This window comes from Gymnogyps californianus, chromosome 16, assembly GCF_018139145.2.
Source record: "Gymnogyps californianus isolate 813 chromosome 16, ASM1813914v2, whole genome shotgun sequence".
NCBI classification, from domain to species: domain Eukaryota; kingdom Metazoa; phylum Chordata; class Aves; order Accipitriformes; family Cathartidae; genus Gymnogyps; species Gymnogyps californianus.
This window is the reverse complement of record NC_059486.1, coordinates 3702278-3726302: the sequence shown is the minus strand read 5'-3', so window position 1 is coordinate 3726302 and position 24025 is coordinate 3702278. Positions and strand designations below refer to the sequence as shown.

At 44.8% G+C, this 24025-nt stretch overlaps 1 protein-coding gene across 3 annotated transcripts in view; it reads left to right on the top strand.

Annotated features, from left to right (window-relative positions):
- TAOK3 (TAO kinase 3) overlaps positions 1 to 23776 on the top strand; it is a 94565-nt gene extending 70789 nt beyond the window's left edge. For 2 of the 3 annotated variants that reach the window (XM_050906398.1, XM_050906397.1), the window contains 8 exons: positions 7425 to 7559; positions 15772 to 16008; positions 16627 to 16755; positions 17722 to 17925; positions 20685 to 20924; positions 21903 to 22115; positions 22569 to 22751; positions 23002 to 23776. In XM_050906398.1, the coding sequence (XP_050762355.1) occupies positions 7425 to 7559; positions 15772 to 16008; positions 16627 to 16755; positions 17722 to 17925; positions 20685 to 20924; positions 21903 to 22115; positions 22569 to 22751; positions 23002 to 23163 (1503 nt within the window). In that variant the 3' untranslated portion in view covers positions 23164 to 23776. Of the gene's footprint in view, positions 1 to 237; positions 282 to 764; positions 835 to 7424; positions 7560 to 15771; positions 16009 to 16626; positions 16756 to 17721; positions 17926 to 20684; positions 20925 to 21902; positions 22116 to 22568; positions 22752 to 23001 lie in introns of all 3 variants that reach the window. The other variant, XM_050906396.1, reaches the window with a different exon arrangement.
- The last annotated feature ends 249 nt before the right edge of the window (positions 23777 to 24025 follow it).

The following is a 24025-nucleotide window of genomic DNA, read 5'->3' as shown; positions in this document are numbered from 1 at the left end:
GCCAGTCTGGAGTGGCATTTACTTGGTGTAAATCAGGAGCAGACCTCAGGCTCTCACTACATCACCTGTGTAGCGCTAGGCTGGGAGAAGCTTTGAGCATCCCCATCAAGCACCCCTAGCATCTATACTGTGACCAGCTACTCCGAGACAGAGGCAAAGCATAAGAAACAGGCTGATGTAGTAAAACCATTTGTAAACAACTTCTTTTTATTTTTTTTTTTATTTTTTTTTTAACAGCTGCTAGTTGGCTGTAACTCCCAAAAATGTTTTGTGGTCACAGGGTAAGTGAAATGACCTGCTTCTGATCTGGTTAATTTTCACTGGCTGTACTACTTCATGATAGCTGAGCTGCTTGGATTTTGCCTGATGGAGAACAGCATTTGTGATAAATCCTCCATGAAAAGCAGGCACAGCCTTACGCCTTCCACAATACAAAAGCTTTGGGGCAGCAGTAGAGCTCCATGTTTCTAAACTTGTGCTTTGAACAAAGGTGACTCCCACCTATCAGCAGAGTAGAACTTGTAGGTTGGAAGAAAAATCACTGGACAGGAAGAAAATAATAAAAAGCCAGAAGTGAATGTGTAGCTTTTCATATAACTTAGTTTATAGCTGTATCCTAAACTCCTGGGAGGAAAAAAATTGCAATAATGTCTGCTCCTCAGGCAGGAAGCCTGCATCCTCCCTTCCTGGGATCTCAGTCCGTCCTTAGGGTCAAAGACTGCTTCCTCAGGAGGATGCCTTAATCACCAGCAAATTCTTTACAGGAAATTCAGATGTCCAGCTTGGATGAGCTGTCCTGCTAGGAACTCTTCCTTCCCCATTTACAGGTTTCAGGTTGGTGACCTCCTCCATGTAGGTCGCAATATGATCAGTGTAAGAGTTCTGGTTTTCTAACGTCTCTCTTTTGAAGACAGTTAACATAACTGTGCTTCTCCATCCAAGGATCATCTTACCTATGGATATACATTCTCGTGTCTGTCTCCTGTTGGGAGCTAATTCAGTTGTTCAGCTGCACAGGTTGAGAACTGAAGAGTAAATGATAGCTGTAATGCAAACCCAATTGTGTCTGAGAGCGCAAAAAAAAAAGACAAAATGGGGCAGGGAGTTAAACTCCAAATACACTGTGCTTCAAAGATACGTAACCCAGATTTTAAAAGCAAATAGGTATCAGTTAATTCATCTTAAAATGAGGATGAAGATTTTGGCTCCCTTAAGAATACAGGCATCAGTCGATGCGTCGTAGGTAGTTTGTCATCTGCTTTGTTCAACTGCTGGTATATGTCAGTGTGTGTACAGGTGGCTTCCCAGAAATATTATTTTGTTGTCCTAAATGAATATGCCAAGTGGTAGGATTTAGAGTGCTCCCACATGGTATTATTTTATTTCCGTAAAACTTTATAATATTAAAAAAAGGTTGTTCTCTTAATCTAAACAAAAAGCCAGTACGGTATGGTTTTGTTCAACTGCAATACAGAGTTGTTGCTGTTACTTACTTCAACCTTAAAATCATCAGTACTTACGAAGATGAAACTTGGGCAATAAAAACGTCAGGGAAATCTTCTGATTAAGATCCAGTTTATAACAAAAGGATGAAAAGAGGATGTTCATAGCTGATCATCACAAATGCTTGCCCAATGTCTGTAATAAAAACATACTTCTGTAATAACTGTTGCAACTTTAGTGACCTTGCAAATCCATTAAATTAACCCGTACGCGTCACCTATCACTGCCATGATTAATATGCAGCATTCATGCTGAATTCTGTGGATGGAGAGTGCTCTGGCGTGGCGGTTCTACGTGAGTTACAGCTGAGGCAAAGCTGAGGGTGTTTTCCTACATATCAAGATTTATGATTCATACTTGGAAGACATGTTGTTTTTATGAGATTTAAAGGATATTTAGGTAATGACTTACTGAGTTTTGGCTTGCATGTGCTGGCAGTGATGAGCCCTCGCGTGCCTTCTGGAATCATGTCAAGCAGGTTGGTGACATGAAGCCTTTTCTTGAAAGACTCCTGATACTTAAACCTCGAAGCACTTAGTGCAATGTATTAAAATGAACGATGGCACACTTATTTTCCTTGCTCTTTAAATTCTTAGAAGGAAGGGATTTGCTGCAATTCCATTAAAGTCCTTACTGTGGCTCAGAAATTGCCTTTCCTATTTGTCTAGGAGACTGGCAGTCCTTTCCAGTTAGTGAATCTTCTTGTGTAAACAGTGTTTGTGAAGGTTTTTATTTGGTGTGCCTAACAAAAAATGCCCTGTGTAAGTGAATGTTCCTTTTGAGGCAAAAGTTTAGATGTTTCAGCTTTAGGCTAGTCCAGTGTGATCAGAGTTGGCCGTTGGGGTGTATGTTAGTTTCTAAATCAGCTGCTGAAGACAATGGGACCCCTTTCTCTGTCTTTTGTTAATTCTTGTGTTTGATGCTTTGTCAGTGCAAGGGTTGCTTCAGCCACATGACAATGTTATATACTGAAACAATGTAACTATCAAATGCAATTTATAGATCTGTCTGCCCGGTTTTGCTGTGATTAAAATCTGAGGCAAAATTCTCATTGATTTTTCTGTAGGAAAAAAATCAACTCCTACCTACCTGCTGAGTTGTTTTCTGTTTGCTTCTATAGCTTGCTTGTTCCAATTGTCTTCTGAGCAGGTATTTTATTCACCTAGGAAGTTTTGTTGCAACAGTGTGTTTGTGTGGGGTTTTTTTCCCTAGCATTTCTTGGAACAAGCTACATCTTTCTCTAAAAACAAAACAAAAAATTATCTGATCAGTGTAATTATTAAGTGTTATCAGGAAGGAGTCTATCTGAAGGAATATCTTGAACATAAAATGAAAGTACTGTTAGCAACATGCTGTTATTGTTGCTCTTAAACATGCGTGGCACCGGTGTTAAGCAGATATTCCTGAAATGTTGTGCTGGTGTTGGGGGCAGGGGATGGTAAAGCCCTTTTTTTTCAGTGAGGAGGATGAAAAGACAGTGTGTGGTAGAACTGGCGTGGGACTCTGGAGAGCACAATTCAGGTTCTTACTCTGTAGGGTGACCTTGGGCAAGACTCATCGGTTTGAGCAGAAACCCATGCGCATTGTAAGATGCTCAGACAATACACCAGTGGTAGCCATTTAGATATCCAGCTGGAAGCCACTTACATCAATTTGTGTCTGAACAAATGTTCTGACTGCTGCTCTGTATTTCTGTTTATCCAGAGATAACTTCCACAAGAACAAATTTTTTTAATTTTTTTTTTTTTAGATTACTTATTAATCCATAATATATGTAGGAGTCCTGCCTTTCGGGTTTTTTCATTGTTTCTGAGAGACTTGCTCTTTTGCATCACTTAAGTAACTGGAAGCTCCACCAGCTCTCAGATAATACTGTAGAAATGTTTGAGAGATTTTGTCCTGGCAAATATGATCAGCAATTTCAAAGCCAACACCCAGCCAAATATCCCCATTTGTTGCGATCAGCCTGAAAACTGTTTATGTAGCAGATACACAGTCAGAAGAACAAATTATTTCTTTAGTGGGAAGTTGAAGATTCTAGATTGTTGACCCTAAATAGAAGGATTTTAATGGTTTAATGTGTGTTGTGATCTGAGCATGCCTGAAGTTGTATGCATAAGGCAAATACTGCAATAAACACAGAAAACAGATGGAAAGTGAAATATACACAGAAGATACATTACTTTAAAACCAAACCAATGTTTGAACTGCAGATTTAGGGCTGAGAGATACCCTGACCCAAACTTGATGAGTTTTGGGGATGCTTTCGATCAGATTTTACTTACTGAGTAACTTGAGCTGAGGTGCTAGTTTTGGATCTTTGTCTCCCACAAATCTGGGCTAAAAGTTTTGAAACAAAATTTCCTGATTTGTGCCAACATCTGAAAGGAGACATGACTGTAGTGTCTCTTAGCAAGCTTTTGGGAGAAGAAAATAAAATAAAAAGAGCAGAAATCTGTTTTCTGGGCTTGTAGGTAGATGTTTGTCGTAGTAGCCATCAGTCACATTGTCTGAGGAAGGTTGGTGGAGATATGGCTACTCTTAGGTTTATTTATCTTACAGGTCTCTGTTTATTAGCAGTCTCTGTCATAGTGTAACTTGCTAGATTTGGTAAGTCTTCATGTCAAGTGATTTTATTTCTGGTAGCGTGACAGCTTTTCTGAAAAATGTTTTGCCTATTAAGGTTCCACGGGCTTAGTTAAGAGTTGGTAGTGGTTGCCTGCCTGATGCAGAAGCCTCAGATCCCAGATTAAGGGGTGCCAAGGACAACCACTGAGTGTTTTGTCCACTTGAAATTGGTCCTTTTGCTTGCTCAGTTGCAAAGAAATTTTCCCATTCCTTGCCCAGCTCAATTTGAAATGGAGAATGCAGTTAATTCACATTCCTGAAGGGCAATTAGATTCTGCTGTGAGCTTCTTATGTGCACTAAAGTAACTAGAAGTCCCATAAAACAAGACCGGGATGACATTCTGCCCTCTAAGAATCCACCTCTTAGATAACAGAAAGTAACCCACAGATTAATTTTCCCATGTAAGAAGTAATTACAATTTCAACTTGTCATTTTAGGTGGTGTTTTGGAGCATTCTGAAAAATCTGAATGCCCATTTTAAAAGTCTTTTTTTTTTTTTTTTTCAGTGATTTGCTGCCTCTCTGGTTTTAATATTTCACATTCACTCTGGCATACTAATGTAATGGAGAGAGGGAAGATGGTCCAGGGATTGGGGTATTGCTAGCAGACCTTAGGAATCTTGTACGTTCACATGTGCTGCTGCAGGCTTTGTGTATGACCAGGGGTAGTATTTGGCCTGTCTCCACCTTAATTTCGTAGCCCCAGTAGAGGAATAGTAGCTCCTGTGTACTACTGTTTCTCTTCAGTCCTCCATGGCTCAGACGGGTAAGTCTTGTATAGATCTTTACCGCAGGACACTTTTATTCAGCTTTATTTTGTATGTGAGGTGCTCCAGTTTCAGCCTCTAACAAAGGAGTTCCCTTTTGCAGTTGCTGACTCCCCTCCTCTTGCTCCAGCTTGCTTCGTACCAGTGCATTCACATGAGGCTGTGTTTGCACAAGCCCCAAAGGGCCAGGTTTATCTCTGCAGAGCTGCTTGTTGGAGAGCGAGAGGCCAAGTTCAGCATTGCTTCTAGCGCTGCCCCTTGTCTGGGTAGGGGTCCGTTGTGCTGGAAGGCTCCAAAACACATCCGTAGAAATACCACACTAAAAGGTGATGTTAGTAGCCAGCCCGTCTGCTTTGGGTTATCTGGACTATCCCCGATTGTATTTCAGAGAGTCCTCCTTACACCTACTTGATAGGCGAGAGTGCTGCAAAGCTGTAGAAAACGGGATTGATACTCTTCCAGTGAAGCCACGAGTCCAATTAAACTGAGTGATACTGTTAAACTTTAAATGTTTAATGAGGATTTTTTTGGTATGACTATTGTAGAGCCTAAGACGTACCTTTCTCAGGAAAGCATGCAAGTCTGAGAGCCCTGCCTGTTGTATGAACATGCACAAGTTGAAAATCTGAGATCAGCCCAATTGCCAGTAATTGCCCTTCTGTAACACTGCCTTCCCCTGTTAAGACAGTGCAACGAAAGGTCCAGTATAAGGATGGTCAATATAAAATGAAACTGCAACTTCTTATTACGCTCTGTAGTCCTACTACTTCTATGGAGGACTGTCCTTTTTAACTGTTTTAGCTTGTTCTGTCTCCCTCGGGTGGGTACGGAGGAGCCGGTGCAGGCTTGGCTCTGTGATGGTCTTGGCCATTGTGCTCTCTCCGTGCAAAGGCAAGTGAAAGGTGAGCACGGAGCGTAAATGCTCAAAATTAAGAATATGAGAAAAGGTATTGGGTTTAAAGCACTTTAAATCAACACGTTGTTCAGCATTTTATATTGGCATTTCTGTACCAATTTGGCTTTTGCTTGAAATCGTTTACAGAATCATATTGAAAGCGGCTGAATGTGCGTGGGTCCAGACTAGAAGCAGCTAGAAATTGAGGACAGCAGAGAGGGAAACACATGACTGCAGAGTGGGAAAGGAGCATCAGTACGACAGCAGTGTCATGGTGGAGATGCTACTCCGTATCGGCTGGTTTCTCACCACAGGGCTTTCTGACCTTACTGGTGTCTGCTCTGGCATGGCGGGGTGGCAAAGCTGCCTATGCTCACTGCAAACACCGGGTGTACAGAGGCAGCGAGTCACTCTGATGGAGCCAGCCGTTCTCTGCAAGGGTTGGAGTCTTTTGTTTGCCTTTTGATATAGGCATTTGCTCACATTTGCAGCCTTTATTTTGCACCCCTGACAGCTGATGTAATTCAGGAAGAATCTCAGTTTTCCTTAGAGTTTTTAGGAGCTGGAGCTTGAGGATGGGAGTCATGAAACTATGGTAGATGGCAGCATGGCAGATGTGCCAAAGCTGGCTACCATCACTGCTGCTCTGTGGAGCCCACGCCGCTGGGCAGGCTGCAGTGGGAGGCAGCAGGACGCGCCTGGTGTCCAAAGGCTGCTCCGTCCTGAAGGCGTAGCCTGCGGGTGCACTGACTTTTGGCAGTCACCGTTTCAATTAACAAGATTGCGGTGGCATTTTTCGCCGGCCTTTCTGATTAGGGTCTCTATACGCTTGACGAGAGCTTTGTTCCGTTGCAAAATTTGCACGCGCCATTTCGCAGATGCACAGCCGCTCCTCACGAAGCCTTGCCAGCCAGCAAGAGGGAGGTTGCACTGGGAACCATTTGTGCTAAAACCTGTGAGCTGTTGCTTTAAAAGGGGGGAAAAAAAAAGAAAAATCCTTTGTGGGCTGTGGAGAGAAAGTGCTAGAACTGTGCAGGATCATGACTGGAAAGCAGGATCCCTGAGTGGTCACGGAGGCTTTCCTGGTCCTCTCCAGCCTGCCATGGTTTTAGCCAGGATGCTCATCCTCCACAGCAGATAGCAAACAAGAGACAAAGAAACCCTATTGAGGACAAACCACTCGGCAAAGGGAATGAGGCAAAATGTTGCTCTTGTGTTAAAAGGGAAAAGCATCTTCTTTGCTAGACATGGAAATCACGTTTTTAACGGGATTGCTCGGTTGCAGTGCTTGAACCCAACCTTTCTGAGGAGTCCGATTGCTCTGCATCGCTTTATGCTTTTGAGTCTTTTTTTTTTTGCACATATGTAATACTGGAGGTTTAAAAAAAAAAAAAAAAAAAAACCAGCCAGGGATTCAGAAGGCATCCCGCTAGCGATCAGCTGACACGCCGAACCCAAGCCTGCAATGTGTTGCTTATTCATTTTGTACCGTGGGAGCTGCCGGGGCTAGCAGAGAGCTGAACTATGCCTCTCAAACAGCGGCGCTTGTGCAGACAGAGGGGTGAGAGAGAGGCAGCCGCCGCGGGAAGAGCACAGCCGGACTTTCTCCTTGTTTTTATCCATTTCTGCAGGATCATGTATTTATAAGGGATGAGGTGGGCCACAGGGATCGCAGGCCTGAGGTGCGGCCTACCCAGTCAGTGCAGAATCAGGCCCTCCACTACCGGAACCGAGAGCGCTTTGCCACAATCAAATCAGCATCTTTGGTAAGCAGCCACCCCACCCCACCCGACCTCCTCTCATCCCCTCTCCCTCTGCAAAGGGGTCAGGAATTTTTTTTCTCTCCTAATTATTTTTTTGTTGTTGTTGGCATAGCAACTAGATATTGCACTGAAAGATATTTTAGCTCTGTGTGCGAGAGATGTAAAATGTAGAATGTATTTAATTTCTCCGTGTATTTCCAGTATATGTGAGATAAGCCACCTTCCTGGGTGAAGTTAATATCATCTAAGATTCCCCCCCACCCTTTTCCACCTATCTCTTTTGTTAATATGTTTATTTGCATGTGCATAAAGTGTGTATATGTGCTCATGTGAAATATGCTTAAATGCTATGGAGATGCAGATGGGTTTTGAAACAATAAGATTGCTGCTTCCCAGCTGAGCTGCTGGCTGTTTTTTCATTCATTCATTCATTTATTTCAAGCAACTGTACCGTGACTGCATTTTTCAGCTTGATCCCTAGGAAGGATTGCTGGGTTGCGATAACGGAGAGGGCTTACAGCGGGCTGTGGGCTTACAAAGAGGAGGGGGATGGGATGAATCCATCAAGATTTGTACTATTGCAAATGTGATTGCTGTGGATGCCTTTGTAGTAGGGAAAGGGGTGTGTGCCGGAAGAGTTAGTTGTCGTGCCGCCTCCCCCACCTCGCATCCGCACGGGCTGCAGTCGGTAGCAACCTTTTTGAGGGAAAGGAGTGAAAAATGGCCTTTTAAAGCTAAAATAAATGTAATCTTAAATATTTCAGTCTGATGGTATTAGAGGTCAGATGGACAGGGAGCATTAGCAAGTACCCACTGTTTGGCCATGGCACTTGCTCAGTGCTATGACATCATCCTAGACCAACCCCGAAATTACACCAGCGAGCCCTCCCCTTCTTGTTTTACCTTGCCTGGACGGTGGGATTTTTCCTTCTATACCACCATTTCTTGATCCCCCGAATCGCTTCCCATTTCTACATGCAGAAGACAGAGTGTGTGTGTGTGTGTGACCACAGCTAAAGGTTGTGAGTGGAGGGAAAAAGCAGCAGCAGTGCCAGTAGCCAAAATTTTTCTGTGTGGTTGCTGCTGCTGCTAAAATCTAAAATGATGCTGTGGCATTCAGACTTCTGGCCAGATGCTTCATGGGCTGACATTTGAGGGGAGCATCCGTGTTCCATCTTTTGCAGGTGTACTTCTGGGTAGCCGTACCCTGAGTGCTCCCCAGGCCGGTGTCCCCTGCTCCCCCTTCCCTCCCTCCTCCCCCCCAATTTAAAGAGTGACCTAGAAATGTGTGCATTAGAGGACTTCATGCAGCACACCTGACACAGGCAGGATCTCTGGTCTGCTGGAGACCCTCTGCCTTGGGGTTTTTCTCAGAGAATTTTTCTCTTTTGTATGCGTGTGTGCATGCACTCAGTATAGTGCCAATACTATTGCCTGCACTGAGCAAATAAAAGTAGGATCCAGTTAGGTTGGCTGGAGGGAAGAAACGATGAATGACTCAAGTATCATACTCCAAACGTATATACAATTTGATTGATAAATAGATATGTGTGTTGAATTTATTCATATTCTTTTACTCCCTGTGGAATGCTGCTGCACCTTCTGTCCTGCCTTCAGCAGCAGAGTCCGTAACTCCTGTCTTCCTTGAATATGTCATCCCTGGGCTATTTGGGTGGCTTGAAGGTATTGCATGGCAAGGACCCCTTGGGAGCTCAGGAAAGATATTGCTGTGAAGGTATGGACTGTGAGGTCTTCCCAGACCTCTAAGCTCTGGGGAAGACAGCTAATGTCCCAAGGTCACTCCTAAATCCCATGGCAGCCTCCTGTGGGGCTGGGACTGTGTCTAGCTTAATTCCGTAGTCACTTGGATTTGCTAAACCTCTCTGCTTCAGTGACCAAATGATGATAAAGATAAAATTAATACTAGGGGAGGGAAGATGGTAGGCTTTTTGGAGAACTTTTCTTTTTTTGGTTTTCCATGGAACGTGCTCTGATACAGAGCGTCTCTGGGCTCATACTGGGAGGGCTTAGGGTGCACACCTAAGGTGAGCAGTACATGCACAGCACAGTATCTTTGGGGGGAGAGGGAAGTCCCACCTGTTAGCTCACTATGTTAGCCAGCAGGCCTTTGGAAAAGCACATGGTAGTATGTGTCATGCAAAAGCTTTGTTGTCCCAATCATATGCACACATATCCCCTTCCTAGTATAGAGGGAAGTTCCCAAAGCACCACCTTGGTACTACAGGAGGTGTTACTGTGTCCTGAGGTTCTGAGGTTATGTGGTGGGGGGGAAGTTTCCCTGTGTTTACAACAGAAATATTTTATTTCATTTTAGTTAACCTTGTGATGGGCTTTCCCTTTAATAATTTTTCATTCCCACCTCTTCATGTTCCGAAATGGAAATCTAGGGGGAAAAAAAAAGCTAAGTTGAAACCTATTGCACAGAAGATGAAGAATGCCAGCGTACGTGCTTGGGTTTGAAGTGCCGGCGTGGCTGTCAGTACACTTTTTTATCACTATGCATTCGATCACCGCTCGGTGGCTGGATGATGTCAGTGGGTAGTGGTGCTGAATGCTGCTGCTCTTCTGGCCAAGGGAAAACTGTTCTCATGCCTGCCCCCTTGTCTCCTGCTTAAATACCTGTGGGGAGGGCAAGGTCAGCCATGTAGCTGATACGGGGAGAATGACCTAAACATGTCTGGAATTTATAGTGTGAAACCAGAAATTCAGACTTTATTCATCTCTCTGTGTTAATTTACTCTTTCAATGGCATCTTGAAAAAATTAATCCTGTGTGAATGGGTGCTCAAGGTCCCACAGTGTTAAAAACTAAGCAAACCAGCGTGCTTTGATGGTTCCCTACATCGTTGCTGCTGACCATCAGTTGGTTTCTAAGCAGCTGGGTACCGCTTCCCGGGCACAGAAAGGTTATGCAGTTGAGAGCATCAGGTGGCCTGTACTGCAGAGAATCAGAAAGTGGGAGGTCTGACCCCAAGTTCAATAATATGGGATGATATTTGGGTGTAAAAACTTCTGCTTGTGGGATTTGCTGAACACCACCCCCCAACGTGAGAGCAGGGCAGTATTATAGAGGAAGAGCACCGAGTCTGGGGGCCAGGGGCTGTGCGTGTTGCTTCCCAGCTGTTCCTGCTGGTGGAGTCCAGGGTCTTGGGCCCTCAAGTCCTTGTTATTCCCCCTTAGATCAGGATATGGCAGATGGAGGAAAGACTGGCATTTCTAAAAGGATGCTCTCAACTTGGAAGTTGGATCTCTTTCCAAAAACAAGCTCAAGTAGTTTCAGCAAGTGCAGGGGTCACAGAAGAACTACATTAGACAGCTCTACACTCTAGATGTCCCAGTGATTTTAAGCGTGATTCCCCTGCCCTGTTGCTCTGCAAAAGCATCACGTGAATAAGAAGGGAACTGGACAGACTTCCAGGTAAAACAGTGAAATGGGCTATCCACAAAGAAACAGGCTGTGAATATACCTTTCTAGTCTTTCAGTGATGCTTTGATATTACTCAGGTTAAAAAAAATAACGAAAAAATGAGCAAATGTGGTTAAGAAAGCTGAAGGAGCTTACCTTTGGTCATAATTCAAGCAACAATTTTAATAGTGACTCTTTCCTGGACTACCTTTCTCTTTGGTCGTTGTGTAGACCAACCCCCCCCCCCCCCCCCTTTTTTTTTTGCATGACACTCTTGTGGCAACAGTAACCATCACTCACTTGGAACAGTGGTAGAAGATGCGCTGTGTATTTCTGCCGTTGCAGTGAAAGTTACTATCTGAAATGGAGATCAGGTACCTACTACATCTCCATATTATTTTGCAGACTATCAGTGATCCATAAATTAAAAGTTACAACTAGAAATCTGAGCCTTGAAGCTCAGAAAGCTGCTGTTTAAAAAGAAGGGTAGAGGTTCTGCATTTTAAGACTACACCTATCAACATTTTCAAGTGAAAGGTGTTTTTTAAATATGTGCAGAGATGCATCCATCTGCATTTCTGGATGTCTTTCGTGCATGACCCCTTAATTCCCCACTGCCTCATGCATTTCCTCGACAGCTGCTCTTACAGTTTTCTAATTAAATGATCTAATAGTTAAAATTTCATAGAAAGATCAGACGGTGTGGACTCTTATCGGAGGCCTTGGCATTCTCTTTGAAATCCAAATGCCAGCAAAAGAATTATGTGATCTCATCCAGGGTCTGCAAAGCCAAATGTCTATGTACGTGTGAGCAGGCTTCTCTGGATGTGACCATTAAAATGACACCAGGGCAGTCTGACTCCAAACCCAGGTATGTTTACCTGATGGCTGTTCCCTTTTACCCTCTTCTGCTGAAGCAACGACATTTTATTCCAGATGGTTGAGTTTCTCCTAATGGACTCATCTGGCTGCTGCCTTTATAGATCTTTGCTATAAAAATACTGAACTTGTTCTTTCTCATCTCAAAGTTCTTCTGTTGCTGTGAGAGGCTGCTGGCAGTGTCTTGCTCAGTACTCTGCTTCATCCAGCAGAGGAGCTCAGTATTTAACTTGGTTATCGAGAGGTGAGAATGAACTGTCCTTTAGGAGAGTGTTCAGTATCTTGGTTAAACAATGTAGAAGAAGGAACTCTAAAGAGCTGCTGGTTTGGAGGAGAAGTTGTGAGCCTAACTTCCTTAAGTAAAGCAAAAATCTTGGAGGGGTGAAAGAGAGAAAGTTTGGATTTTATGGCAAGTCAACTGCCTGTGAAAGTAGGCTGGAAAAGACATCTCTCTTCTCAGTTCTGTGTGTGCCAAAGATACAGAGAGATAAGAAACTGAGAAAATGTCATACCTTAATAAAAGCTGTTCTGTTTTATACAGGTTTTTTGGTTCTGCTGATGACCTGATTGATTATTGCATAGTGCAGCTAGAGCTGCAGGAAACTGCAGTTTTCTGCTTTAAGGGATCTTGATATTTTCTGGTTATGTGGCGAACAAATTTTGCAATGAGCAATTCAGTTGTCATCTTTTTTCCCATCATGATCTATGGGATTATGTTTGTGAATACTTTGTGAAGTTCCAAGTGCCTTTATCTAAGAACACCAGAAAGGTGATTACTGGAACTTCCCCAGACTTCCTTTTTAAAATGGTTGCTCAAGCTGTTCATTCATTAGGGGCTTAATCTTTAAAACCATAATCCTTTATTCATTCATGTGTTGACATGCTTAATCTGAAGTACTTCTCTGGTACTGAACTGGTCATATTCAGTAACTAATGTTAATTTCTTCCAATTTCATTCATGCCCTGAGATCACCATTTGGAGACCTTGTCTTTGAAGATGGAGTTCTGAAGAGTGTTGGTCTTGATTAGAGATTATGGTGATAAAGTAGGTCTTTAGCACAAGCATGCTGAATGTAGACATTAAATCTACGAGATGTCCACCAAGTCTGCTGTTCTCCTTCCCTCTTGTCTTCAGGAATGAAATGCTTCTTTTGTCTTCCTCTGACTTTTTAATGTCTCATCTGCTGTGACTGGAAGGCTTTATCAGCTAGTGTTGTAATTAGTAATTGCATCCTATTGTTGGGGATAAATATCCCAGACCTAATGTGGAATCTTTCAAAGATGGAATTCTTGTCATAATAGAGACAAGCTGAGCAAAACTGGAAGTGGGGTGCACAGGAGCAGCAAAAAAAAAAATAAGGTTAGAAGTTGAATGATTTTTGCTGTAAACAAGTGCACATTCTAAATCTCATTAGAGATTAGACCAAAGGGGAGACTGGCAAAGTTGCTAGCAGATTCTTAGATCCATTTTTTCTTATGCTCTTGCTGTTTGCTTTGTTCTGCCAACTTCTTGGAACGGAGTGTGCCGTGCAGAACGTCCCACTGCTCACAAAAAGGCCGGGCCTCAAAAATAGCACATCCAGGAAGATCTTGTACTGCTCCGTGGTAGTTACTGTAGCTCCGTGTCTCCGCAAGTCCCTGACCAAGTCTGTTCTCTCCAAGTCGTATGTCACTTAACGGAGAAAACGGCATATGTGAAATGTTGGGGGTTTGCCTGTCTTACCTGACATCTGTCTCTCATAATTAACTTGGATGACTTCTCAGAGGAACTTTCATTACCTGGAAGCTTCTGTCAGAGATCTTATTCTTGCTGAACTTGACTGAAATGTGCAAGCTCCTACAAATGCTTACCAACTTCTGCAAAGTATGGCTGTCACTGTTACACTTTAAAAAAAAAAAAAAAAAAAAAAAAAAAAGCTTTTTGAACTATAGCAATACACAGGGCTAATACTCTGTGTGTGTTTCCGTAGTCATTTCTACAATCTCACATCTTCCTGGTATCTGGCTTAGATCTGTTTCATTACCTAGTCTCAAGCATTTGAAGGCTGCTGTGTTACACCAATTGCTGAGGTGTAAGTATATATTTAATCCAGTCAACTTCAAAATAACATCCCAAAATTCCTTGTACAAGGAGGATGTGATTTATGCATCATCACTGACCTCGTAGTTGATGTTTGACTTCACTGATGTGGTGAACCCACCATTATCACTTCCTGGTAATGGAGTCTGACACAGCACTGCAGTCAGGCTAGTTCTTTCTTTGCAATCAGATGTTTCCTTTTCTCTCTGGGGTTGTCTTTGGAAGGGATGGGGGGAAGACAGAGGCTGTCCACTTCAGTAGCTTCATCCTTTCATGTCTTGTTTCTATTCTGGGACTCTGGCTATAATTTTCTTTGTTGGTAACTATTTACTGTGAATTGTGGTTGATCTATTTCAAGGTGAAGGCTTTGGAAGGCTCTTCCTAACCTCCTCTTCACACTCCTCCCAAGTGTTGGTAGTCATTTGAGCTGAGACAGGTGGCAGCATGCTGTCTGCCTTGGGTGACACATCAGTTGTGGTGTTAAACTTGCTTGTTGATTTTGGAGCTCTTGCTTGATCACTGCTTCCTATCAGCTACTAGTCCTGAAGCACAGGGCTGCCAGCAAGTGGGCTGGGTTTGCTGCTCGGTAAAGCAGCTGCTCTTCTTCTGTTGAACTTGAGCCTTCTCAGGTCTGTAGGTGCATCCCATCCTACATCTGAACTGACTTTGAAGATCTCTGAAAAATAGCCTTCGAATGACAGCAGTACTGTAGTAGGTGCCAGTTCTTTCTCTTGGCTGCGATGGAGGAATTCATCAGGAAGACTGGGCTCTTGCAGACTGCAGGAAGGACTGTTGGTTCATAAAGTTTCAATGACCACCTTCAAACGGCTGAGCTCTTTGCTTCATATTTAAGTGTGAAAGGAGAGGTCCCCTCATACAAGACCAGGGACTGCAGCTCTACACATATACTAAGGGCTCCAGCTTTTGGCTCCCAGGACTGTCATATAAAAGATCAGCAGATCTTTATATGTGAAGTTCCTGGGACTGTATGAAAAAAGAAAAAAAAAAAAAATCAGTCTTGGACACTTTTCTTCTTTTGAAATGGAAGCACTACCATTCGCATTTTCTTCTGAAAATTTTTGGCACAATTTACTGGGGTTTTTTTCTTCCTTTCACGTGGATACACTTGGGCATGGAAATGAATGTGGAACTTGTGAGTTTGTTTCAGCTGAGCGGGGTTTAAAATCTGCTTAGACCATCTGATCAATCTTGTTAAGAGCACACAGTTCCAGAACAGTGTTCCCTTGTTAGAAAACTTTCAATTCCGGTAGGGAATGAGCTCAGTCTGCCATCCTCTTGAATTTTAAGAAGAAATTTTGAAGGAGGCTACTCATTGCAGGAAATAGGTATTGAGGGACTGAATTGGAACTGTGGTGACTTGAGGAGGAAGGAAAGAATGGGTGGGTTGGGGGGGTTCTTAAAATGGATGCCATCTTCTAAGTCCATGTCACCCTCAGGATTTGAGTCCTGTGTCTGAAGAAGGCTGTCCAGCAGCCACCTTTGTTTCCAGATCTCCTCTAGCGTTTCCTGGAGTGATTAGTAACCTGCTGTTGCCTTTATTCATAACATGGCATTTTCTGCTGTGTTACTGAAAAAGCACATAAAATTCTCAGGAAAAGATGGGGGGTAAAAATCAGGAGAGAGAAACCTTATGGCCTCGTTGTGATACTAAACACCAGCACCCTCTGAAACCTGGAACAGCATTCCCTGAAAGTTGATTTCTAAGAGTACAGCAAAGCAGGGTCTGGTTTACAGGTAAGCAGCTAATACGGAGACAACTTGTCTGTGAAGGCGGCCATGTAGCACTTCTTCCCCTTTTCCTGACATCAGGTTACAAGACAGATCCATGAGCATGAGCAGGAGAACGAGTTGCGGGAACAGATGTCAGGATATAAGCGGATGCGGCGCCAGCACCAGAAGCAGCTGATCGCCCTGGAAAACAAGTTGAAGGCCGAGATGGACGAGCACCGCCTCAAGCTGCAGAAGGAGGTGGAGACGCATGCCAACAACTCGTCCATTGAGCTGGAGAAGCTGGCCAAGAAGCAAGTGGCTGTGATGGAGAAAGAGGTGAGTAGAGTTAGAAGATCCCTAAGCTGTACATGAAGATTGGAGGGAGAGGTGTGTACCACATCTCTAAGAGAAGGCTGTGGAAGTACTGCTTAAAACCCGTGTTCTTAAGTGCACTGTATGGTTACTGTCTGGAGCTGCCCTGGCCAGTTTTGTGAAATGGCTTCACAGCTACAAGTCAGCCTTCTGGATGACGGGCACTCCATTGGCGTCGACCAATATTGTAGCTAGTGACAGCTGGCTAAAAGAGACTAATTCTGTGGAGACCTTGGAGGGAGCTTCTGCCTCATGGCTGAGGAATGACAAAGCTTGCTGCTGTTACTCAGTCTGTTTAAAAATCAACACGTTAATCCATATGGTAAATTAGTGGGGTTTTACCCTCTGGGGTGGTTTTGGTGGAGAGGTAAGAAGCATGAGGAAACTCTTAAATGTATGTGGGCATTATGGGTTTTTTGTGCAGGCAGCTTTCATGTGGCTGAATACTCCTGGCTTTGTCTAGCACAGTGATGGGAGAATGACAGACCAAAAAATGCACAAGAGAAGACTGATTTGTACTGGATTCAGTACCTGCTCCCTCACCCTTTGTTTTTTTCTTCCCCCCCCCCCCGTTCCTTGCAGGCAAAGGCAGCTGCAGCAGATGAAAAGAAATTCCAGCAACAGATTTTGGCTCAGCAAAAGAAAGACCTGGCGACCTTTTTAGAAAGTCAGAAGAAACAATACAAGCTTTGCAAGGAAAAGATTAAAGAGGCAAGAAACCATCATTTTCAGAGCTGAAGGGGTGTGGAATGAACATGAACTAGACTTTCGTTTTGATAAACCTGGGCCAGCCCAGGGGTTTAAGGGATGCTGTCATGCTTGGAAGCAAATTTAGATTCTCAGCAAGTAAAGTTTCAGGAACTGGGAGCATCTGGCAGCATTTCTAGCATAATCTGTAAGGGTGCTAGAGGTGCCCTCACAATTTGCTGTAGAGCAGAATCTTTGAAACCAAGGGTGATGAGGGAAAATGGGACTTCCCAGAGAATTCTTCTTCCCCTTTTTCCTCATTTTTTTTTTTTTTTTTGCTTAAGCTGTAAGTAATCAGAGCAGCCATTTAGATCTCACTTGACTAAAAGCCTTGTGATCACTTATATGAATTAGAAATAGAAGTAACTTAGTATATAGCTTATCTATTCCAAATCGCATTACTTCAAGTACAGCGTCCCCACCACATCGCAAAAATCATTTGCTCTTAAGAACGTAGAGGTGAGAAAACGCATAGCAAGGAGCTCTGTTAGGTATCTGATTTGATAGAGAATCAAGCATGAGTCCTGTTGAAATAAAACTTAAGCCCAAGCTGGACTCCTTTGTAAAACAAGTGCAGAGCTGGGAAGGGAGCCGAGTGGTTTGACCCGGTCTCTTTCCTGGACAGCCAGAGCCTCCCCTGCAGTGGTGTCTTACTGTCTTTTTGTTGCTGCACTGTTTAGCCCCCGAGACGTTTGTGTTTAATGGCCACTTTTTCCTCCTCCTCTTGGTGGGTCTACCCCTCTAGAGGCAGTAGGGCTGGGCATGGCCAGGTGACGAATCTGGTGTGCTGGTACCCGGTGGTGGTGTCAGGATTTCGGTGTCCTTTTGTGAACTGAATGGCAGAGGAGTAGCCAGGGACTGAAGGTCCTCCAAGTCCTGTGTCACTGTGATCCTAAGGGAAGTCTTGTTTTTGACCCTGTATGCATGCAGGAAATGAATGAGGACCACAGCACGCCGAAGAAAGAGAAGCAAGAAAGAATATCCAAACATAAAGAGAACCTGCAGCACACACAGGCTGAAGAGGAGGCCCATCTTCTCAGCCAGCAGAGACTCTACTATGACAAAAACTGCCGTTTCTTCAAGAGAAAAACGATGATCAAGAGGCACGAGATGGAGCAGCAGAACATTCGGGAAGTATGGCACTCGTCACTTCCTTTCCCAAGCGTTTCTTTAATTGTTTTAGCTTCATGTCTGTAAAACATACATTAGATCTTCATGTTCCCAGTTGCTAAACAGAACTGAGAAAAATGTAGGAGACATGTTTTGGGAAATGGTTTTCCACACAGATGTGGCTGCTGTTATTAACTGAGGAGGGGTGGCATCGTTGACTTGCAGACAGAAACATTACATGGGCCACCCACTCTGGGTCAGATGCTTCATCTGAGCGCCTGGGCATTAGATTTTGGGGGATCCTGCTGGGCTTCTTTCGCGGCACAGGGCAGTTTGTGCCATGTTGAGTGCCAGGGCCACCGGTGGGAGAGCTGTGGGATGGCTGAAAGGGCATCACGTGAGGAGTTCTACTTGTTGGCTCAAGAAAACTTACACAGTTGAAATATGTGTAATAAACCAGTAATAACCTTTTAAAAAAAACAGTATTAGGGTTGCAGAATGAAATGCTACAAATGTAAGAAATACCAAAAATGCAGTCCTCTTGTGTGTCTGCATTCTGGTTGTCTTCAAATAATCAGATGTTTCTCTTCCATTGGGCTCTGCTCAAACTAGCGCACAGAATGGGCAATAGCTTGTTAACGAGAAGCTATTCAACATCTTGCTTTTCCTCATTAGTTATTAACTCTTGCCTTACAGGCTGCCTGTAGTCAAATACCACTTTGGAGAAAGAATTATTACTTGTAGATTTTTTCTGTGGTCATCACTATAGTATCTGAATTCTTCATTAATGTTATTTTTGGATAAAGACTATCAGATGAGAAGGTATTTTAGTAAAGGCTGCGAGTGAGTGGTCAAAAATTTCTAATAATCATGTACTTAGTCTGCTACCAGCAAATTTTCTGGCATGCTTAACATTGCCCTGTATTTTACCTGTTTGGAGCTTTGCTGCTCTTGACTTCAGATGAGCCTGGGGCTGCTCAGCTGCTTTGCAAATCACATCCAGACATCTCAACTCGGACACCCTGAAAATGAATGAGTGTGAAAAATCAGATTTGGGCACCCTTATCACAGCATATAAGCTCTGTGGCAGGGATGAGAACAGAATTCAGTTACCTAGCATGGTATTTTAACCAGGAAACACTCCTCTGAGCTCCTGCATTTAAGCTCTTAAAAGAGACCTAATTTTCAGAATGATCTAAGTGTTTATTTCCCGAAAATAACATTCCTACTAACTAATTCAAATTCACTGGATCAGATGCCTGAAGTAAATAACACTCTCAAAATGGTTTTTTTCTTGATATTTTAAGTAACCACAGAGGTTCTTTTTGTGCAATGGGGAAAGTGTTTGAGAGAAGTGGAGTGCCTCTGTTTGTTCACGCTGTGCAAACTGAAATCAGGTGTGGAATGGGCACGAGAGAGCCTGGCTGTCCTGTCCTAAGATGAAGGCACAATTGCCACAGCTCACCGCACGGGCTGACGTACTGCCTGTTCAGTGTGCTACCTGCCTTTGCGCAAGTGGGAAATGATTTCAGCACACCAGTAGATCTAATTTTTGATCTTGGCTGTTAAGGTGCAGGTTTTGCTCAAATGTAAACATGCAACACCCTTATGGCCAAGAACGCGGAGGCAAGACCTGGCCCTGTTTCCTTCCCCATCCTCCTAGCTTAAACCTGTCACAGTTGTAACAGCCAAAGGGGCTGAAGCACCCGTTTGCAGGTGCTGATGTTGAGAATTACAACAGGATTACAACATGGAAGCAACAACTCAGAATAATTGGATTTTTTTGCCTCTACTGCAGAAACTTATTAGGCTGAGCCAACACTGGGCCCTCCCTGTGCTGGGCACTGTGCGTGTGCGTACCGCGAGGCAGCCCCTGCTGTGCCTGGCTTAGTCTAGCATGAAGCACAGCCATGAGTTTGTAAACCTGAGAGCTGAAACTGAGACGTACCAGCAGACCGTCTGTGAAGGTCACCAAATATCAGCAAGGGGTACAGCTGTAATCACTGCTTGACTGAGCTGGATTCAGCTCCATGCTCCACAGGTTGTTGCTGATACCTCAAGACAGAAATATTAGCAGTAATCAGGGAGAGAATCTGGTGTCTTCCTCTTCCTTGGCTTGTAACTCAGTGAAGGTTTCCCTAGACTGCAGGGCACCACGTGCAGGAACTCTTACGTGCACATTACAAAACTGTGTGAGGCTTGGGCTGTAACACGTGCTGCGCCTGGGGCCAAAAACCACCTGTACACAGTGGTAGATTAAATTCTTTTTCTTACCTGATGTGGTGTGTTGGAGCTGTTCACCTCTGCTTTGGCCATTCTAGTATAAGTCATATGAGGGAAGCCTCACCTCCCAGTGCCTAGCAGGGGCTTAGGGTAATTAAAACAGACAAATAAGAGCCCCTGATTCTGTCAGTCACCCCAGCCCAGACGCCCACAGCTCTGAGCACCCCAGGATGTATTTAGTTAAAAACTTCTGTGATTCTCAGCAGTCACAGAGGGCTTGCGTGTGGTCCCAGTGCCACCTGCTGGAGACTCCCTGGGTAATCCAGGAGCTGCCAGAGCAGCAGGTTACAGGGGGATGGACGGATGGATGCTTGGTGGCCGCTGTAATAGCGTTCCCATCGTGCTGCTGGGTTTGTGTTTCCCTGTGGCACGTGGAATTCCTTGATGTCGTCTAGAGGAGTGACCAGGACACCCAGCCTCGCAAACTCAACTACTGCATCTCGGGGCACAGAGAATCACTCCTCAGCTTTTCTCTTGTGCTCTGCTGTCCTCTTGTGCAGGAGTTAAACAAGAAGCGGACCCAGAAGGAAATGGAGCATGCCATGCTGATCCGGCACGACGAGTCGACGCGCGAGCTGGAGTACAGGCAGCTGCACACGCTGCAGAAGCTGCGAATGGACCTGATCCGGCTGCAGCACCAGACTGAGCTCGAGAACCAGCTGGAATACAACAAGCGGCGAGAGCGGGAGCTGCACAGGAAGCATTTCATGGAGCTCCGGCAGCAACCAAAGAACCTGAAGGTGCTGGAAGCTTACCTTCCTCCTTTGCCAAACTCTGTCCTGCCAGGCAGGCTGGTCTGTGTGCTTGCTGCCTCCTCCGTGCAGCATCCATGCTGCAGAACCACCGTTCTCCACCAGCACTGTGTGCTCTCCCTTGCATCCCTTTCCTTTGCGCAGGGCTGCTCTGGTATAAGAAAGTTGTGGGCTATTATAGCAATGAGCTCACTGAGGATTTTTTAAGTCCCGTGCTAATTGAGGCTGTTGGGTAAAAATAGGCTAGTCCTTAGCAAAGTGTTACAGAATTTGCTTCTGAGGAGCTGTGCTTTCTTCAGGCCCTTACTGGTGTCAGCCTATAAACCTTGATATGGAAAGGGGTTGGGTGATGCTTCCTTGCTTTCAAAGTCAACAGAGAGAGAGAGAACATGGGTGTGCTGAGCGCTGTGCTCTGTCCCAGTTCGGCTGCAGGTTGATGAGAAACCTCTGAGCTGCTTGCTGGGGGAGGTTTCTGTTCCTCCTCTGAACGTCCAAAAAGGCACGTTTGCTTTTATGCACTTTGTCACACCCTCGCTAGTTCTCAGATCTGCAGTTTCCATGTAGCGTGTGGTTGAGGTGGGGGAGGCAGCTTGCGGAGGCCTCGGTGAGGCAGCAAAACGGGAGGCCTTGAAAAACCAAACGCTTTTTGGGAGGCAGGCAGCAGGGTGACGGGCTGGGCGACCTGCAGGAAGCAGTGGTAGGAGATGGAGATGCTCTGGGCTGAGGAGGGCTTAATGGATCCTGTTCCTGGCCCAGGCCCATGGTCAGTGCAGAAGCAGGGCCTGAGCTGATGCTGCTCGTTCGATCGCTGTGTGTGTGGAGCACACCCTGCTGCCCCGGGTCAGGAGACAGCGCAGAGCATAGGGGAACTGTGGTTGTCTCTCACCGACCTGCCCATTTGGAGGTACTATAGTCTCTCCATTCCTAAAGCTCTTCGTGCTCTTCACATCGTTCCTTCCTTGGCAGGCTATGGAAATGCAGATCAAAAAGCAGTTCCAGGACACATGCAAAGTGCAAACTAAGCAGTACAAAGCACTGAAGAATCACCAGCTGGAAGTAACTCCAAAGAGTGAGCACAAGACAATTTTGAAGAGTCTGAAGGACGAGCAGACGAGGAAGCTCGCCATCCTGGCAGAGCAGTATGAGCAGAGCATCAACGAGATGATGGCCTCACAAGCGGTAGGTGCAGCGTCGGGCACCTCCTGTCCCGGGGCAGGGGGTCTCTGAGCGAGGTGCGTGGAGGTGGGGTACAGTCGGGCCATCAGTCCTTGCAGCACGCTGTGTTCTTCCTGTCCTAGCCCTGGATGGTGAGCGATGCGGCTGTGTTTATAACAAGTGTTTTAACTAACGCATCAGGCGGCACTTTCCCTCTTGTAATAAGCACCCCCCAGAACACGCATCCTTTCCCTGCTGCCCCTCGCACGCTGGGGTTTTAGAATTGGATCTTCTCTGAGGCTTCTGCCTCTGTGTGAGTGGGGTAGCAGCTGTTTATGAAGCCCTTCCTGCTTTCTAATTCTGCCACCAACACCAGAGGCTCCCCGGCTTTGAGAAGGAAGAGCGGTGCATCGCTAGTGTCGGAGCAGAGAAGTTACTAGTGGAGGTTTGAATGTTGTTTTCCTGATGATCTTACAGCTACGGCTGGACGAGGCCCAAGAAGCGGAATGCCAAGCCCTGAGACTGCAACTCCAGCAGGAGATGGAGCTGCTCAACGCATACCAGAGCAAAATTAAGATGCAGACAGAAGCACAGCATGAAAGAGAACTCCAGAAGCTGGAGCAACGGGTGTCGCTGCGCAGGGCACATCTTGAACAAAAGGTATGTTTTGGGTGGGCTGCTGGGGGTGCCTGGTTAGGCGTGGCGATCTCGCCTCAGACGCGGTGTCAGCACCGTGCGTCGGGAGCTGCATACCGTCGGGAGCTGCGTCCGCGGGAGCTGCCGTACCGTCGGGAGCTGCCGTACCCGTCGGGAGCTGCCGTACCCGTCGGGAGCTGCCGTACCCGTCGGGAGCTGCCGTACCCGGGGCGGTGGTGCTCTGCTAAGGGGCTGCTGACTGTGCTTCTTTCAGATCGAAGAGGAGCTAGCCGCCCTCCAGAAGGAACGCAGCGAGAGGATAAAGTTTCTGTTGGACAGGCAGGAGCGAGAGATTGAAACGTTTGACATGGAGAGCTTGCGAATGGGCTTTGGGAATTTGGTCACATTAGAATATCCCAAGGAGGACTATAGATGAGATTAAATTTCTTTGCCATTTAAAAAGAAAAAAAGACAAAAAGCAAACAAAATAATGATAAAACTTGCAAAACCAACATTCCCCATGTTAACGGGCGTGCTCTCTCTCTTTCTGTCTCTCTTACTGACATCGTGTCGGACTAGTGCCTGTATATTCTTACTCCATCAGGGGCCCCCTTTCCCCCTGTGTCAAGTCCCGGTGCAGGACAGCTCCTGGCGGTCTTTTCCATAGTATGTCACAGTATTGATGTCTCTGTGCAATGATTAAAAATGTTTCAGTGAAAACTTTGGAGACAATTTTAATGGAAAAAAAAAAAAAAGTGGATGTATGTTGCTTTTGAGCAATCACTCATTTTACCACCAATCAATGAAAGTACAAGCAAAAAAAAAATATTATCAAAAGATATATACAAACCCAGGGGGAGAGAGACTAAATCCGCAGCCTTACCTTAACTAGCTGCTGCATAATTTTATTTTATTTTTATTTTTTTGGTATTTATTCATCAGGAATAATTAAATAATAAAAAATTTTATTAAAGATTGAAAAATTTGATACATTTTACAGAAAAAAACTTAATCGTGATGTACATATCAGTGGTGACATATTATTACTTTTTTGGGGGTGGGGAGGGGCGGGGCAAAGATCTGGTGATTTTTAGAAGAACCATGCCAGGCGAGGCGGGGATGAGACCTCGGTCCTCGGCATATTCTTGATTGTATCATAATCATTTTCTGCTGTCGCAGAGAATGTGAATACACTTAAATGAGCCCACAGGATCCCAGTAGCACAAATTGGGCTTTGTCAAATCGTGTATTTTGTGTATAGAAGGAATTTAAGGAGAGCTTTTACTTATTTTCATATT